Consider the following 16,557-nt stretch of genomic DNA (forward strand, 5'->3'; position numbering starts at 1 on the left):
ATTGAGTGAAATATGGATAATTCTGAAACATATACTTTTTTATGGGTCAAGGTCAAATATTTAAATATTAATGTTTGAAAATATGTTTTTGTTTTAATAACATCGCTTGTATGGAATAAAACATTGGGCTTCAAATACGAGTTACAACTGTATAAACATAAAGCCTATAGGTAAAATATCAGCGAAGATGCAGTTGTTTGAAGTCAGAATTGAGCAAAAGTTCCTTAACCCATATCGGGTGGCCCACCCAAAAACCGATAACCCTCCTGAACATGGAATTGTATATACACATGTATACATGTTTATTATATAACATTTAGTGAAATATCTTAAAATATCAGTGAAATAAAAGTGTTATCAGTCACTCAGTGACGATAAAACATTTTAAAGTGAACATTTCACTATTTCCCTCTAAAATGTGTTATCGTCACTGTAGAAAGTGTTATCTTCACTGTAAAAAAGCCGGAACTATATTGCTGCTGGCATTTTAAAAATAAAGGTAAATTGCCAAAAGTTATATAATAAATAGAAAATATGTTTTTTTGTCAAATATGATTTATATCTCATCTCGTGAAGTTTGCAATCATATCACACTCGTAGTGCAAGCACGACTCGTGAGGTATGATTGCAAACTTCACTCGATGGGATATAAATCATATTTGACAAAAAACATGAAATATCCTCTATGTATTAAAAAAAACAGTATAGCGACTGTAACATTGATATTTTACACTCATTACTACATGGATATTTGCCACCTTCAGTAAACATTTTGGTCCATGGGTCAAATGTAGTTAACAGATTCAAAATTGTAAGTAAACCAAATGTGACGCACATTGCACTTAGTACCCTCCTATCTGGATTTTGGTGGCGCTCTCTTTTTTTTCTTTTTTTAACTTACATTTTGTATAATAGTATGTAGGTATATTCTTAGCGGGAGATTTTTGTTCTTACATGCAGGACAATGGTAACACAGATAAATGAGGTCGCTGTTATAGTACAGTCCAGTAACCTTGAAAAACTGAATTAGCGAAGAAGAGAATGGGCATACAAAATGGGAACTACGTCTATGTAACTGGTTGAACGAATAAAGTACTTTTCGGGACAAATTAAATGTATTTATAGGCATTTTTTTTATTAGGCCATTTAGTAGGTTATTAGGAAGCAGGACACGGAATGTCATCTCAGCGTATTAAGGTTCGAAGTGCATTTTTAAGAATACTGTGACAGCTAGGTCTAATGCTGCCAGTCCTATCATTGGCGATAAATAATAGTAAAAATTTGTTTAGTTTAATGACACCACTAGAGCACATTCATTTATTAATAATCGGCTATTGGGGGCGGGACGTAGCCCAGTGGTAAAACACTCGCTTGATACGCGGTCGGTCTAGGATCGATCCCCGTCGGTGGGCCTGATGGGCTATTTCTCGTTCTAGTTAGTGCACCACGACTGGTATATCAAAAACCGTAGTATGTGCTATCCTGTCTGTGGGATGGTGCATATAAAAGATCACTTTACCACCGCCCCCGTAATAAATGTCATAAAGTTTGTTGTCATAAAATGTTGTTTCATATGGCATTGCACTTTAGTATCATTGTAATAAATTAGATACCCGCCGCCCCCGGCTCCCATAAGACAGAGACAGAGAGACAGACACAGACAGCGACAGACAGCGACAGAGACAGAATTAGAGAGACAGAGACAGAGACAGAAACAGAAACTGAGAAAGACATAGAGACAGAGAATTAAACGGGAAGACAGAAAAACAGACAAACAGACAGACAGACAATGACGGCGGAACGGGAGTTGGGTGCTACTCCTAACCGCAGGGTTAGGATTCAACTGCTCCGCTCCAGTGCTGAAGCAAATGTTTGTATTCTGGAAAAAAACGATGAGCCTATTCACGATATTATTGTAATCTATATAAAAACGCGTAGTGCTTCATTTGGAACCCTATATATAGATATTTTGTAGTAATGTAGATTCTGGCTTTTTCATATAATTCAGTAAAACAACAGGCTTCCCCCAACCCCTCCAAAACTAAAAACCGTTAGTCTATGGCAGCCTGTCGCTGAAGCTATTCATGTCTACCAACTCGTATTCATGTACTTCCAGTCAAGGGAGTTAACCAATTTTCTCTAAAGCGAACATGAGTATTTCCCCTTTACTTCACATGTAACATGCATTTTTTTTTTTTAAATATATTTTATAAGGGTTCTTCAGGCATGAATAGAATGAATGACTGAATGCATGACTGAATGCATGAATGAATGAATGAATGAATGAATGTTTAACGATACCCGAGTACAAAAATATAGGCCTACATCGGGTGTCAAAAAAGGAAAGTATATGTAAAACCACTGTGTGTTCTGTAGGCATTTTGTGACAACCCTCTGAATTGCGGTCGGTTTGGGATCGATCCCCATCAGTGAGCCCATTGGGCTATTTCTCGTTCCAGTCAGTGCACCACGACTGGTATATCAAAGGCCGTGGTATGTGCTGTCCTGTCTTTGGGATGGTGCATATAGATATCCCTTGCTACAAATGGGAAAACTAACAGATTTTCTAAGACTATATGTCAAAATTACCAAATGACGTTAAATAAAAATAAAAAAATCATTTAATTTTGTGTGTGACATAAACTACATGTTAAACAAAACAGCCGCTGTCACATTGTTTAATTTTATCGAAAAAGCAGCAAGCAATTTATAATTAAACTAGACGGTTTAGATCCGGTGTGGTGGGTGACCGTACACTGAGCTCCACCCCCCCCCCCCCGCAACCCCCCCCCAAAAAAAAACCCACAAAAAAAACAAAAACAAACAACAACAACAAAAAACAACAACAAAAAACCCAACCCAAAACAACAACAACACACAAACAAAACCGACTGCCGTGTAGATAGCCTGCTCACATTAATTAACCAAGACTTTCAGGGGAAAATTATAGAAACTTAAACCGCTGTGTATATAGCCACTAATCGACAAAGATGGCCGCGTCCACTGAGGTTTTATTTATGGCATTAATCTTTGTACGCAATACTTAGTATGATGTGTGTTCGATAGTTGACTGGACCTGAGCGCTATTCTTTGCTACTGTATAACTGTTTTAGCAAGTGTTGACCACTGAAGTTTTCTAAGCAATGCTTCGGTAAAATGTGTTGGCTTTAAATTGCTGAGGACAAATATCTTTGGGGGAGATTTGGATGGGGATCGTAAAAGTAAAAAAAAAAAAATATATATATAATAAAATTATAACTATTGCAAAGTGTAGGGGGGGGGGGGGCGGGCCCCTGCCCCCCCCTAGATCCGCCTCTGACATTAGAAAGAAAGAATCTTTAATTTGTTTTACCTTATTTAAAGAAAAATGCCGATTTTGTTGAGAATATTTCACTACTAATACGACTAAGCATCAAATATTCAATGAGTTATAGTAAGTCACGTCATAGTCACTAGCCTGAGTGCTCTGACTGTAGAGGGCTAGACAGACACTTGGACAGATATTCAGCCCTTGTAACTAGGGCTGATCATCTGCCCAAATGTGCGTAACTTGTAACTAGGGCTGAATATCTGTCCAAATGTGCGTAACTTGTAACTAGGGCTGAATATCAGTCCAAATGTGCGTAACTTGTAACTAGGGCTGATTATCTGTCCAAATGTGCGTAACTTGTAACTAGGGCTGAATATCAGTCCAAATGTGCGTAACTTGTAACTAGGGCTGAATATCTGCCCAAATGTGCGTAACTTGTAACTAGGGCTGATTATCTGTCCAAATGTGCGTAACTTGTAACTAGGGCTGAATATCTGCCCAAATGTGCGTAACTTGTAACTAGGGCTGAATATCTGTCCAAATGTGCGTAACTTGTAACTAGGGCTGATTATCTGTCCAAATGTGCGTAACTTGTAACTAGGGCTGAATATCAGTCCAAATGTGCGTAACTTGTAACTAGGGCTGAATATCTGCCCAAATGTGCGTAACTTGTAACTAGGGCTGAATATCTGTCCAAATGTGCGTAACTTGTAACTAGGGCTGAATATCTGCCCAAATGTGCGTAACTTGTAACTAGGGCTGAATATCTGCCCAAATGTGCGTAACTTGTAACTAGGGCTGATTATCTGTCCAAATGTGCGTAACTTGTAACTAGGGCTGAATATCAGTCCAAATGTGCGTAACTTGTAACTAGGGCTGAATATCTGCCCAAATGTGCGTAACTTGTAACTAGGGCTGAATATCTGCCCAAATGTGCGTAACTTGTAACTAGGGCTGAATATCTGCCCAAATGTGCGTAACTTGTAACTAGGGCTGAATATCTGCCCAAATGTGCGTAACTTGTAACTAGGGCTGAATATCTGTCCAAATGTGCGTAACTTGTAACTAGGGCTGATTATCTGTCCAAATGTGCGTAACTTGTAACTAGGGCTGAATATCAGTCCAAATGTGCGTAACTTGTAACTAGGGCTGAATATCAGTCCAAATGTGCGTAACTTGTAACTAGGGCTGAATATCAGTCCAAATGTGCGTAACTTGTAACTAGGGCTGATTATCTGTCCAAATGTGCGTAACTTGTAACTAGGGCTGAATATCAGTCCAAATGTCCGTCTAATCTTCTACAGTCAGAGTACTCGGGCTACATAGTCACCTACAAACTTTGGTTTCAGAAAAGTAATTAAAAATAAATAAATGATATAACTTGTTTATGGGTGATTATATGCAATCACTATTTCTCGTTCCAGCCAGTGCACCACGACTGGTATATAAAAGGCCGTGGTATGTGTTATCCTGTCTGTGGGATGGTGCATATAAAAGATCCCTTGCTACTAATGAAAAAATGTAGCGGATTTCCTCTCTAAGACTATATGTCGAAATTACTATATGTTTGACATCCAATAGCCGATGATTAATAAATCAGTGTGCCCTAGTGGTGTCGTTAAACTAAACAAACTTTATATGCGATCAAGTCTGGAATGACCTTAAGTTTCAAAGCATGTTTCATATGAAAATATATGGTGTGGGCTTAGCGACTCTAACTTCGTATACAATTTATAATCAAAGAATATCATACAAAGGCGTCCATTCCCCAAACTTTGCAACTATAAATACACCGAGCAAGCCATATAATCCTTTTCAGTCGATGCATTTAATATTTCTAAAGGTGGGAAGTAACTGCCAGCCTATTATAAATTACAATGGCACACAGTAAACTGCAGTGGTGACCGTCATCCGTAAACTATGTTGTTTTGCGTGCAGAAAGAAAATAAAGCACTGCACTTCGTGGCGTTTAGAACACTTGGGTCGTAGGATTTTAGCACCGCAGTAATTAACTAGTCCAGTAAACAGGGCTATACTGAAGTGTTATATTTCACGAACACGAATGTAATCGGCGTTTTCATAACCGGTAAGTTCTCTGTGCATTCAAGCTTAAATCAAAATACTTACAGTATGCCTCGTTGCTTAGCAAGGCACGAGTAGGGAAAATGGCGTACCCTTCTAGTTATTTGTTTATTTATTTTTGTTATCCACAAAGTGATTATATTTCTAGAACATGGTGACATTTACCTCTGAGAATTTATCGGCGACCGGTTGCCACTTCCTTACAAACCAAATCTGAGGTAAGTGGTGATAAAGTCATTTAGTTGATTAGGAGTGACGTCTGTGATAAACACGCATTGTTTTGTTGCTTGGTTTGGGGCGTGTCCTGGTACCTGGAAATAAATTGCATTATAGAACTCTGGTTTGTTTTTGAAACCATTTTATGTTGTTAATCAGGAATTATGTAATTTATTCCATGATTAAAGAACAAACATAGGCGTCGGAAGTGGGGTGGGGAGTATGTGTGGGTGTTCACTCTCTGCTCTTTACATGTCTTGGACAGAACTATGTCAAATTCAGAGGTTATGTCCAGGACAGGCGTGCCAGACTGTAGATGAGTTGCAGTGTTTCTCTGAGGTGCGATATGGGTTAAAGCAATCCCTTGGTGTACCAAAACCCTGTATAAGTACTGTCCTGTTATTGTGAAAAATGCCCAAAAATACAGTTCTCCTTTTCAGTAGGTCCGATCTTTATGGCAGCAGCAGGTTTCATAACTCAACGGTATGTTAGATGTCCAAATAAAGCAGTTAAAAATGTAATATACTAAATGTTGACAGAATAAAGCATGTTCGTACCCGCACTGTTTCTATCATCTGTTATAAACCAGTGTAAGAGATACCCTTCTTAACCAGTTGAACGTAAACATTGGGCCTAAGTCCTCTTTTCCCCCATTGACCTTGATGCAAACAAGACTTTTCATAACATAAAATAGAGTACTTATCTACCCAACTATAAATATCCTTCGTTAAAATATAGTTTAAAGCCTTACTTTCTTTTTCATGATCCCCAACCCCTAGCCCATCCCATCCTCACCGAAGAATAAAGTAAGGTAGGGGCATGAAATACGTTGAAATATAATTATTTTCTTGTAATCTTGTTTCAAAGTTATCTCCTTTAAAAAACCCAAAATCATTGTTTTAAAATTGTATACATATCAGTCAATGCCTTTTTGTATTTTTTTTTACATTTATAAACATTGATTGTATTTTACCACTATGGAAATTGTTACCTAACAGACGTCACTTGATCAAGAGGTTTTCGGTATTTTCAACCATTTATCAAATCGTTAACAAACTGTAGATGTTAAAAGCATTCACATTAGAAAACCATTCACACGAACGCGGACAGAGTTGCTGTTGTATACTACTGAACAAAGTAAAGGTACATAAAGCTAAGTTCATTGTAAACAATAGACGCGATAATCTAATAGTTGTCTGTATTACAGATATAAATTACAGACACGATAAATCAGCTAAACCATGTATGTGTGTGTACATATTCATTTGTACCAACACTTTAAAAACATTATCCTTTACAGTGAACGGCAAACCAACCTCGGTGGTGTGGTGGTTAAGCCCTCAAACGTAAAACTGGTAGATACTGGGTTGACATCCAGGTACCAGCTCCCACCCGGAGCGCATTGCGAAAGTCTATATTACAACAACAGCGTCGACTTCTCTCTCATTAACTACTAATAACTAACTATGAACCTACTGTTCAGGACAGACAGCCCAGATAGCTACGGTATGTGTTCAGGACAGCGTGCCTGAACCGTAATTCCTTGAGTAATACTTTTTCACATCTAGTCACAATAATTATATTCCCTTAATGTATAATTAATTCGTCTGCGAATCTTATTTGAAGAGCAGTAAACGACTACTGGTATGTTAGTAATGTTAGTAATTAGTTTATACGTTCTCATTTTTTTTCTAAAATGAACTTTAAAAAACCCTAAAAATTATGCAAAAAATGTGGCGTACTTCTAATGCTAGAATCAGGCTATCAACTGTTACAACGAAGTTGGCCAACTCAGCAGTTGCGTTGTAACTTTCCCAACTCCCGATTTGCGACGGGTGTGCTCAGATTAACAACTAATGGGTTATACAACGAGAATCGAGTTGTAAGAACGCCCAGACTAGCAACTGGACAGTCGTGACAGAAGAAAGTTGGCCAACTTTGTGCTGGCAGTTGGTAGTCTAAGCCTAGCATAACTGTCACAGCAAGATATTGTCATGAGCTTCAGATCTGTAGACACTAAAACAACGAAGGACACACTTGATGTCTATAAATAAATAAACTACAATTATAAATAAAAGTACAATTATTTAGAGGACTGTACGCTACAGGTCCATGGAAACGAAATCTGGAGTGGGAGGTCACAATGTCTAGTGCAGGGGGCACGGTCTCAAGTGGGAGTGCAGGTTTCCTTTACTCGCCGACAACTATCAATATTGTTTTACATACACAGCATACAAAGAGTACTATTTCTGTTATTCCTCCATTTACATGTATACCTGAAATGTTGAATTTGGAAGGGATCATTCTTAATTCATCATCTGTTTTTGCTTAAATGTTTAGGCTACCATTAAACCCCTAGCGTTCGCTGATGAAACTATTAATGATTGTGATCAACTTCTAAAATGAATTGACGGAAATCAACTTATTTTCTTTATTTCAGACTTCAGCAGTATAGCCTTAAGTCGAGCTGACGATGTTACTTAACCATCCGCCTCCAGACGCTGAACACCACATGCCAACAATTCTGTATAGAAAAGAAAACCGACCATCGGTAGTCGCAAAAGACAAGAAGATGAGACGTGACCATCATGTCTACTGCGAAAGGAACCTTCTTGAAAACAACTTATGTGTCAGGTTAAAAAAGCCTTACAGCGCCATCAGCCGAGATGTGGAAAGTAGGGAAGCAAAAGAGATTTTCCATTTGACAAACATCGACGACGAAATAAAACCCACACGTCACAAGCACACGAAGAGACAAAAAAGCACCGACACGGATATGGCTGTTAATGCTCGCGAACGTCTCGTTAGTTGGGCAGCAGATGCCGAGGCACGTCTACCCGATATTCAGCAATCTCATGGTCATCCTGAAGTCTCTGTTCCAAGGGAGACGGTGGAATACACTCCAAAGAAAGACATGATACCATACGCTCTGAAGCCAAGAGAAGAGAGTTTTCCCAAGTTAGATGCTCTCGGTATGCAATGGATATCGTCCAGCAGCGTCAAGATGATGAAGCTGAATGGGGTTTTCCAGCCGGTAAACAAATACGAGAAACCACGACAGAACCACAGTTCTTGTGAGCTGCCACTATCAAAAACAATTCACGAATACGAAACACTGCTGTTGCCCGTTAAAGAAAAGACATTTACAAAGTCCAGTAACCGACACGGCAATGCAGATTCTAGACAAAAAGGAGGAATGCGCGTTTCTTGGACCGGCAACATCAGCCGCCAGCAAACGGACATCTCTACTAAAAGCCAGAACCGGAAAAAAGCGGTCAAATCAGGAGCTAGCCAGGACCATAAAGAAGCAGACGGCTTTGGAAGCATTCTAGATCAAAAGAGTGAAGACATCGCTGGAAGCAACCTAGAACACAACCAAACGGAAGACGCCTCTGGAAAGAGTACTTTTCTCTGTAACCGGACACGCGCAGTGACAGCCAAATCCTCTTTCAGTGACAAAGCAGATTCTTTGTGTTGCCCGTTCAAAAAGCCAACGTATCATTCTGGAAAAACTAGAGTAAAGACTGTTGGAGTGAAATGGGCGATCCCCAGGCGAGGAGGTGTTGGTGGGGGCGTTAAGCGACTGTTCACGCAGAGCGCCCCACTGTCACGCTGCACGTCCAAGGACCTGCATCCCGTTACCACGGCGATGAACAGGGAAGGTACGTCGCTGGAGAAAACCAGAGGGAAGGTGATTACGTCTTCGTGTTCGTACAATACGCATGATTACTGGATGGAAACGTTGAAATCGCTGAAGAGTCCTTCGTTCGGTTTAGAATCCAATCTTCGAGGTCTGATGATTGACACGGCGCGTGACCTTTACGTTCCAGGTTTTGATTCTATGTATGTCATGGTGGGAGAGTCGTCGCCGTCGTTGTAGTTTATCATGATACACTAAAATTATCATATGGTAGAAGAAACACACTGCCCTCATTTAATAGTGTTTACAGTGAATTGGACTAAAATAGCCAATTACTGTAGAAGAAATCCACAGCCTTCGTTAAAATGTAACAGTTTTCACTGAATTGGACTAAAATGCCTAATTACGTTGTATGGGGGGATCCTGCGTGGATTTTTGTTTCGTTGGTTTATGTTTGTTTCTAACACTGTTGCAAACATCTGTTTAGCAATTAATTTAATTTAATTTAATTTATTATCATTGTATTAATAAATGCATGTAAACGTTTATATGTATTTCTAATTAAATTCACGGTTAATAAATGTTTCTACTACACGCAAAAAGAACAGCTTGTTATAATGTAGAATACGTTTCTTCTTACTGTTAGAGAATATACCATGTGAGATTTGTGGCAGTGATTGTAAATGTACGAGAAAGTAAGATGGATGTGTTGCTGATAATTATCGGGAATCAAATGGAGGGCACAATGGGGGGGGGGGGTGGGGGTGCATGGGGGTCTTCCTCAGGGAATTTAAAAACTCATCTGAGAACACATTTTGACCAAAGTCTCTGATGAAAAAGTAGTTTAACAGTTGAGAGACACATGCATCTTTGACCCCCCAAAAAACAACAACAAAAAAAAAAACCCACCCCAGCGATGCTTATGTGCCCACCCACCCCACCTTTCACACATATCCTGGTGATCAATTTAAAATCAGCTTATTGGCTGTTAATGGTACTGACTTACAGTTCAAAGCCAAACTATTGAAATTGTTTGTAATATTATACATGTATCAGCGCTCGAACTTAACAATGGCAATTGCCGTCGGTCATGGGATTGATTGATGGCAGATTTTTGCCAATGGATAAAAATTATTGCCATTGTTTGAAAGGACGGTTTCTTGATTTTTATATTTGCTGGCAAAGGTACTGGTTTCAAATTCCTGAATGGCTCAAAATTGCTGTCGATAAGCATTTTACTAACACAAAAACATTTCACTATTGCCACAGGTAACAAATTGCCAAGTTCAAGCCCTGTTATGTTAAAGCGACAGACCCTAGTTTCTAAACACTAAGGCATGTTTTCCACTATTGGAGCCGTTTTTGATCACTGAAATCAAACATTACATATAAATATTTTATTGCTTAGATTATTCATGTTTGTACAACCGAGGTGTTTCTGGTCATCCTGGTGTTTCCAATACCACATTTTTAAAAATGCATGTGCGTCTGAGAAGTAATGATTATGGAGTCATGTTTTAGTCTATTTTTAAGGGTATTTCAACATCACAGACTCTTGATTCACTCTGTTGTATCCAAATTTATTACAGGTTTGTAAATTAACCAAACTTAGTGTCCATTTTTGAAAAATATGCCTTAGTGTTTAAAAACTAGGTTATGTCCCTTTAATGTTAACATTTATCTTACAACTAATTTAAAAAGTTTAAACATATCTATGATCAAATATCATGACATGTTCTACTGTCTGTGGTTCCACTGACAGTGACTGACCCCAGATTGATTGTGTGCACCAGAAAAGTGCTATAGCACAGGATTATGTTCTACTGTCTGTGGTCCCACTGACGGGGACTGACCCCAGATTGATTGTGTGCACCAAAAAAGTGCTATAGCACAGGGTTATGTTCTACTGTCTGTGGTCCCACTGACGGGGACTGACCCCAGATTGATTGTGTGCACCAGAAAAGTGCTATAGCACAGGGTTATGTTCTACCCCCATTTCAAAATGAAGACAATTATTTATGAATGGTATCGACAAACAGTGCAAACTGAAGATAGTGGAAGATAGTTTACAAAATATACTGAACCGCAAAAGAAACGCGACACATGTGTGGCTGAGAAAATATGTTTCAATTTATTAATATCAAAGATAAATTTTGAAAAATCTGATAAAGTCAATTTATTGGATGCACTTTGACCACAGTCTCTGGGTCGTTTGCCTGTGTTCAGGTAGTGGGGGGATCCAGCACATCGAGATTGTAGGGCGTGACATGTTCAATACCGTGTATGTCCTCCCTGGGTGTTCAAAATGGCCATACACCGTCGGTACATGGAGTGCACGAGGCGGTTCACAAAAGCCATTGGCACCTGTGCCCACACCCTCAGGAAAGCTGCCTCCAGTTGCACACGAGTTGTCGGCCGTGGGACCACCTGGTTAAGCCGTCTCTGGATTTCATCCCACAGGTGTTCAATCGGGTTCAAATCAGGGCTGAGAGCCGGCCACGGCATGGTTCTGATGTTGTGCTGATGCAGGAAGTCCATGGTGATCCTGGCCGTGTGGGGGCGAGCATTATCCTGCTGGAACACGTGGTTATGGCGACGCGTGAAGAAGGGCACTATGTGAGGTGTTAGAATCTGGTCAACGTAGCGCTGCGCTGTGATGCCATTCCCTCTGCCTGCACCAACATTTTGGAACAAATGGGGCCCAATTCTCTGATTCAGGCCTATAGCACCCCAAACCATGATGCTTTGGCCACCCCACGGGTCTCTCTCCAGGACACATGCGTCTCTGTAGCGTTCACCCCTCCTACGCCACACCCTCATTCTGCCATCCGAGTTGGAAACGCAGTACCGGCTCTCGTCAGAGAAGACTGGCTCTCGTCAGAGAAGACTATCAACCTCCATTGTTGATGCCGCCAATGTTGGTGCTGTGTAGCCCACTGTAGTCGTGTATGACGGTGGCGGGCGGTGAGGACAGGTCCTCGAGCGGGACCTCGGTAAAACAGGTTGTTGGCGGCCAGTCGACGTCGTACCGTGTCGTCACTGATGGGTCGCTGTCCAGTGCCAATGGTCGCGCGAGCTGTCATGCTGGCCGTTCTGAAGCGATCATGGAGGTGTTGCCGGTTGATGTAGCGGTACTGCCTGGGCGTGGTCACCCGGGGGCGCCCGCTGCGGTGACTGTCTGCAGTGCTGTTGGTGTTGATGTACCGCTGCTGTAGACGATGGATGGTGCTGACATGGACATTGTAAGCGTTAGCAACAACCAGGGCACGCTGCCCGGCTTGCAATCGGCCGATAGCTTGTTCTCTCTGTGCTGTTGACAATCGGGTCATACCTGATGCGTGCAAATTACGAATGCCAGGAACGCGGTTCAAGTTGGTTTTTATACCCATAACCTCCACGAGATACACGTGCATTTCGGTTTTCATGACAATTGTTTGCGACTGCCACCCACGGCCTTCGAGACAGGTGCGTTTTGGCGTGTCGTTTCATGGAAAGTTGAAAGGGTACCTGCAATTTGGGTCTCAGTCATAAACCAGCATGTCTTGTAATATTGACAGTTACATCCCCGAAATAAATTGTTATAATTTACCATATAGAAATGACATTTAAAAATCTCGCGTTTCTTTTGCGGTTCAGTATATGTAGATGGATTTCTAATTTTGTTCATTGTTAACTTAAGTCACTTAAATTATCAAGACAAAATTTATATTTTTAAGAGCTACATTTTTGCAAATAAAAAAAAAAACAAAAAAAAACAAAACAACATCCCCCCCCCAAACCCCCCCCCCAAAAAAAAAAGAAAAAAAAAAGATGGAGCGATAATTTTGTCATGCTCATATACCACGAAGGTTTTGAGCATGTCCGTCCCGCGTCCGTCTCTGGATAGCCAGGGGCCCGATCCGGGACAGATATAAATAAACAACACAAGTATAAGAAAGTTCATTACTTTATAAATCTATCAAAAGTTTTGTTTAATAAGTACAATACTCTGATCACATATTTAACAATAATAAAAATTAACATCACATACATGTATACATGTCTATACATTAACCATATCACAGATTCATACTTTCTGCAACTTATTTGTTAATTACAGAAATGAGAAGAAATAGGACTCCATAATCAGCTGTGATTGTTATTGTGGAAATTACTTAAATTAAGTGAGTTTTATCACCTTCATGTATCGGTACACACAGTGACCTAGAACTGTCAAGCTGTTATTGGACTCAATGTATACAGAACTCCAAATGAGAAACATAGCTATAGTCCATCCCATCCTCCTACAATTTAAAAAAGAAAAAAAAAAAAGTACTGTTTTTGTGTGCAATTTAGAAAACAATTGGCTCAGGAATGAATAACTTGTAGTAAATTCCCTCGTATGAAAAACCTGTTAAGGAAACATCTTTTATTACGCAGTGACCTGTCTTGAAAGACCAACATTTCATAATATCAACAATTGTGAAACCATCTTTTGGCTTTGTACAAAATAAATATAACCACAATTTGTTAATTATATTATTGAGGGTTGACAACAAGAAGTGGGTAAGTCCAAAGAAATGGAGCCAAATTTTTACAAAGCCTGTTTTGTTTAAACGCAGGTGTTTAAGCATTGTAAATATATGTAGTTACACGAGTGTAAGTCAAAAGCAAGCTTTGTAAATTTGGTCCAAGGTTTTCAGAAAACAAAATTTCATTTTTTTCTAAAGTGAATAATACCATGTTATTTTTTGTTTAATTATACGGCTTTGCATATCTGCTATTATATGCATATCCTCCACACCCCTAAAAATTAAAACCCCCCAAATATCCCATACAAATGAGAGAAAAAAAACTCACAATGAAAACAAAAGCCAAATGGTGGACTATTCTCATTTTTACAAGAAGTGGACATAACTACACTGTAGTTCTGGTTGTCTACCCTTGTTTTATTTGACACATGGTACAGGATTCAGACTGTGAACATGAAAATAACTGTATATCTTGTTTTATTTGACACATGGTACAGGATTCAGACTGTGAACATGAGGGAAGGATTTTGGATGCAGAGCATGGGACGAGGGAAGGATTTAGGATGCAGAGCATGGGACGAGGGAAGGATTTGGGATGCAGATCATGGGATGAGGGAAGGATTTGGGATGCAGAGCATGGGACGAGGGAAGGATTTGGGATGCAGAGCATGGGATAAGGGAAGGATTTGATATGTAGAGCATGGGATAAGGGAAGGATTTGGGATGCAGAGCATGGGATAAGGGAAGGATTTGATATGCAGAGCATGGGATAAGGGAAGGATTTGGGATGCAGAGCATGGGATAAGGGAAGGATTTGGGATGCAGAGCGTGGGACAAGGGAAGGATTTGATATGCAGAGCATGGGATAAGGGAAGGATTTGGGATGCAGAGCATGGGATAAGGGAAGGATTTGGGATGCAGAGCGTGGGATAAGGGAAGGATTTGATATGCAGAGCATGGGATAAGGGAACGATTTGGGATGCAGAGCATGGAATAAGGGAAGAATTTGGGATGCAGAAGGCAGAGTAAAACAATTAGAACCTCTGAGATGTAGTTCAGAGCATTGTGGAATCAAAATATTAAAAGAATCCTTCATATGTGTCCATGTGGGACAGGGCTATTCCAACCGAGGGTAAATAATTTGTTGTCAGGGATGAGGTTTGCCGAATTCCTGACATCATATTATGTACCCGAGAGTGGAATAGCCCTGTCCCACATGGATACATAATGGAGGATTATTTTTCTCCCATCCAGTAGATGAAAAATAAGCATTTTTGGGGAAAACGTGAAAAACCTACATTTTTTATTTTTTATCTTACAATAAAATATTCATAACCACTGAAAAGCTTGTACCTCAAAATGGTTTATACTAAAAGTATAAACTGAAAATGATAGTATAATTTCATTATGACAGCAGGTTTCCTTGTTTTTATGAAATATAAAAAGCATTTCTTGCGTTATTTTGCCGTTTACGTGATGTCACCCAATAAAAGTCGCAATAATAGAAGTCACATGGTCATGCAAGACCGATTTATTCTGCATGGGTTGATGTCATGGAATAAGCCTGTCTTGCATGGCTAGGGATGGAAGAAAACAGAATGACAAACTAAATACATGTAGATGATGAAATAATCATACCAACATCTCTCTTGAAAAACTACCTGCAATGTTTTGGTGGTTTTATCAGGTGAGTTTCTGTTTCACCTGTTAGATCTGAAAAATGGACTGCTTTTTGCAGGCTGCTATTTCGAGCTCTATTGTGTATAAAATTGTCAATGGCTAAAATGTAATTCATTAAATTGTTGACACGTTACTGCAGGGCAGTATGTAGCCCAAAATATGGGGGGGGGGGGGGGGGGGGGGGGGGGGGGGTTCAAAATAAAATATAAAAAGAACCAGGGTTGTCTTCTCCAGCTAAACAAAAAACGGGTAATTTTAAATGAACAAGGTCATGTTTTGGTCTGCACCTGCTTCTGTCCCTCTTTCCCTCGGTACAACCTCTTCAAAATCAGTGTTTTGTCATATCAGTCCCAGTGCTGTATATCTGGAGCCTATTTCACAAAACATCGTAAGTTTACGTCTGCGACTAGCAGTTATACCGAGCATACATTTACACGTGTTTGGCATCTATTTCACAAAGAAATTTACGTCGTTACATTATCTGTCCCGGATCAGGCTTCTGGCTATCTAGAGACGGGATCCAGTGACAGACATGCTCAAAACCTTAGTGGTATAGGAGCATGTTAAAATATATCACACTCGCATTACAGAAGATGGAGCATTTTACTTTTAACTATATTTGTTGTACTATAATAGTAATAAAAACTGCGGTTTAGTCGTAGATTTATGTTTAAGTGTAAAACCAGGCTTAGTGTTTTGTGAAATTGGGCTCAGCACTGTGGTAATGATTTTAACTAGCACAAGTACACAAACACAGCTAGCACTTGCATTTAATTTGGAAAAATTGAATTTTTTTAAAAACATGAATAAATGATATTTTTTTTTCATTTCTGGTGTTTTTATCCACATCTCCCCAAACAATGAATATGACACAAGTGTTTTTCAAATGTATAAACTGTCTATTTGGATACGAAGTCATTGTGTGTTTGTTTTTTTAACACATGGACTATACTGTCGACTGTCCCAGTTCCTGTTCCTGAATCATTTCTTCCCGTTTCTTCTTGTCCTGCTTTACTTTTTCTTCGTAAGCATCCGGTGGCAAAAACACAAGGCCCTGTTTTGTACGAGCGTCTCTTGAGTTGCAACTCCAGGACACTGAAATTAAAAAAAACAACAAA

At 39.7% G+C, this 16,557-nt stretch overlaps 2 protein-coding genes across 3 annotated transcripts in view; one reads left to right on the forward strand and one right to left on the reverse strand.

Moving 5' to 3' along the window:
* Positions 1-5,238: 5,238 nt before the first annotated feature.
* Positions 5,239-9,844, forward strand: LOC121371978. Of its 2 annotated transcripts, XM_041498210.1 has the most exons (3): positions 5,239-5,396; positions 5,541-5,610; positions 8,049-9,844. In XM_041498210.1, the coding sequence occupies exon 3, from the start codon at positions 8,082-8,084 to the stop codon at positions 9,486-9,488; it is 1,407 nt and encodes a 468-aa protein (XP_041354144.1). In that variant the 5' UTR covers positions 5,239-5,396; positions 5,541-5,610; positions 8,049-8,081; the 3' UTR covers positions 9,489-9,844. The 2 variants fall into 2 exon arrangements, with proteins under 2 accessions (XP_041354144.1, XP_041354145.1); XM_041498211.1 differs by lacking the exon at positions 5,541-5,610 and having other exon boundaries at positions 5,240-5,396.
* A 3,338-nt stretch (positions 9,845-13,182) lies between these two features.
* LOC121370255 (putative uncharacterized protein DDB_G0271606) overlaps positions 13,183-16,557 on the reverse strand; it is a 30,459-nt gene continuing 27,084 nt past the window's right edge. The window contains exon 8 of the mRNA XM_041495379.1: positions 13,183-16,534. Coding sequence (XP_041351313.1) covers positions 16,386-16,534 — 149 coding nt within the window. The 3' untranslated portion in view covers positions 13,183-16,385. The remainder of the gene's footprint in view (positions 16,535-16,557) is intronic.

The sequence above is a fragment of the Gigantopelta aegis genome, chromosome 4, assembly GCF_016097555.1.
Source record: "Gigantopelta aegis isolate Gae_Host chromosome 4, Gae_host_genome, whole genome shotgun sequence".
Classification (NCBI taxonomy): domain Eukaryota; kingdom Metazoa; phylum Mollusca; class Gastropoda; order Neomphalida; family Peltospiridae; genus Gigantopelta; species Gigantopelta aegis.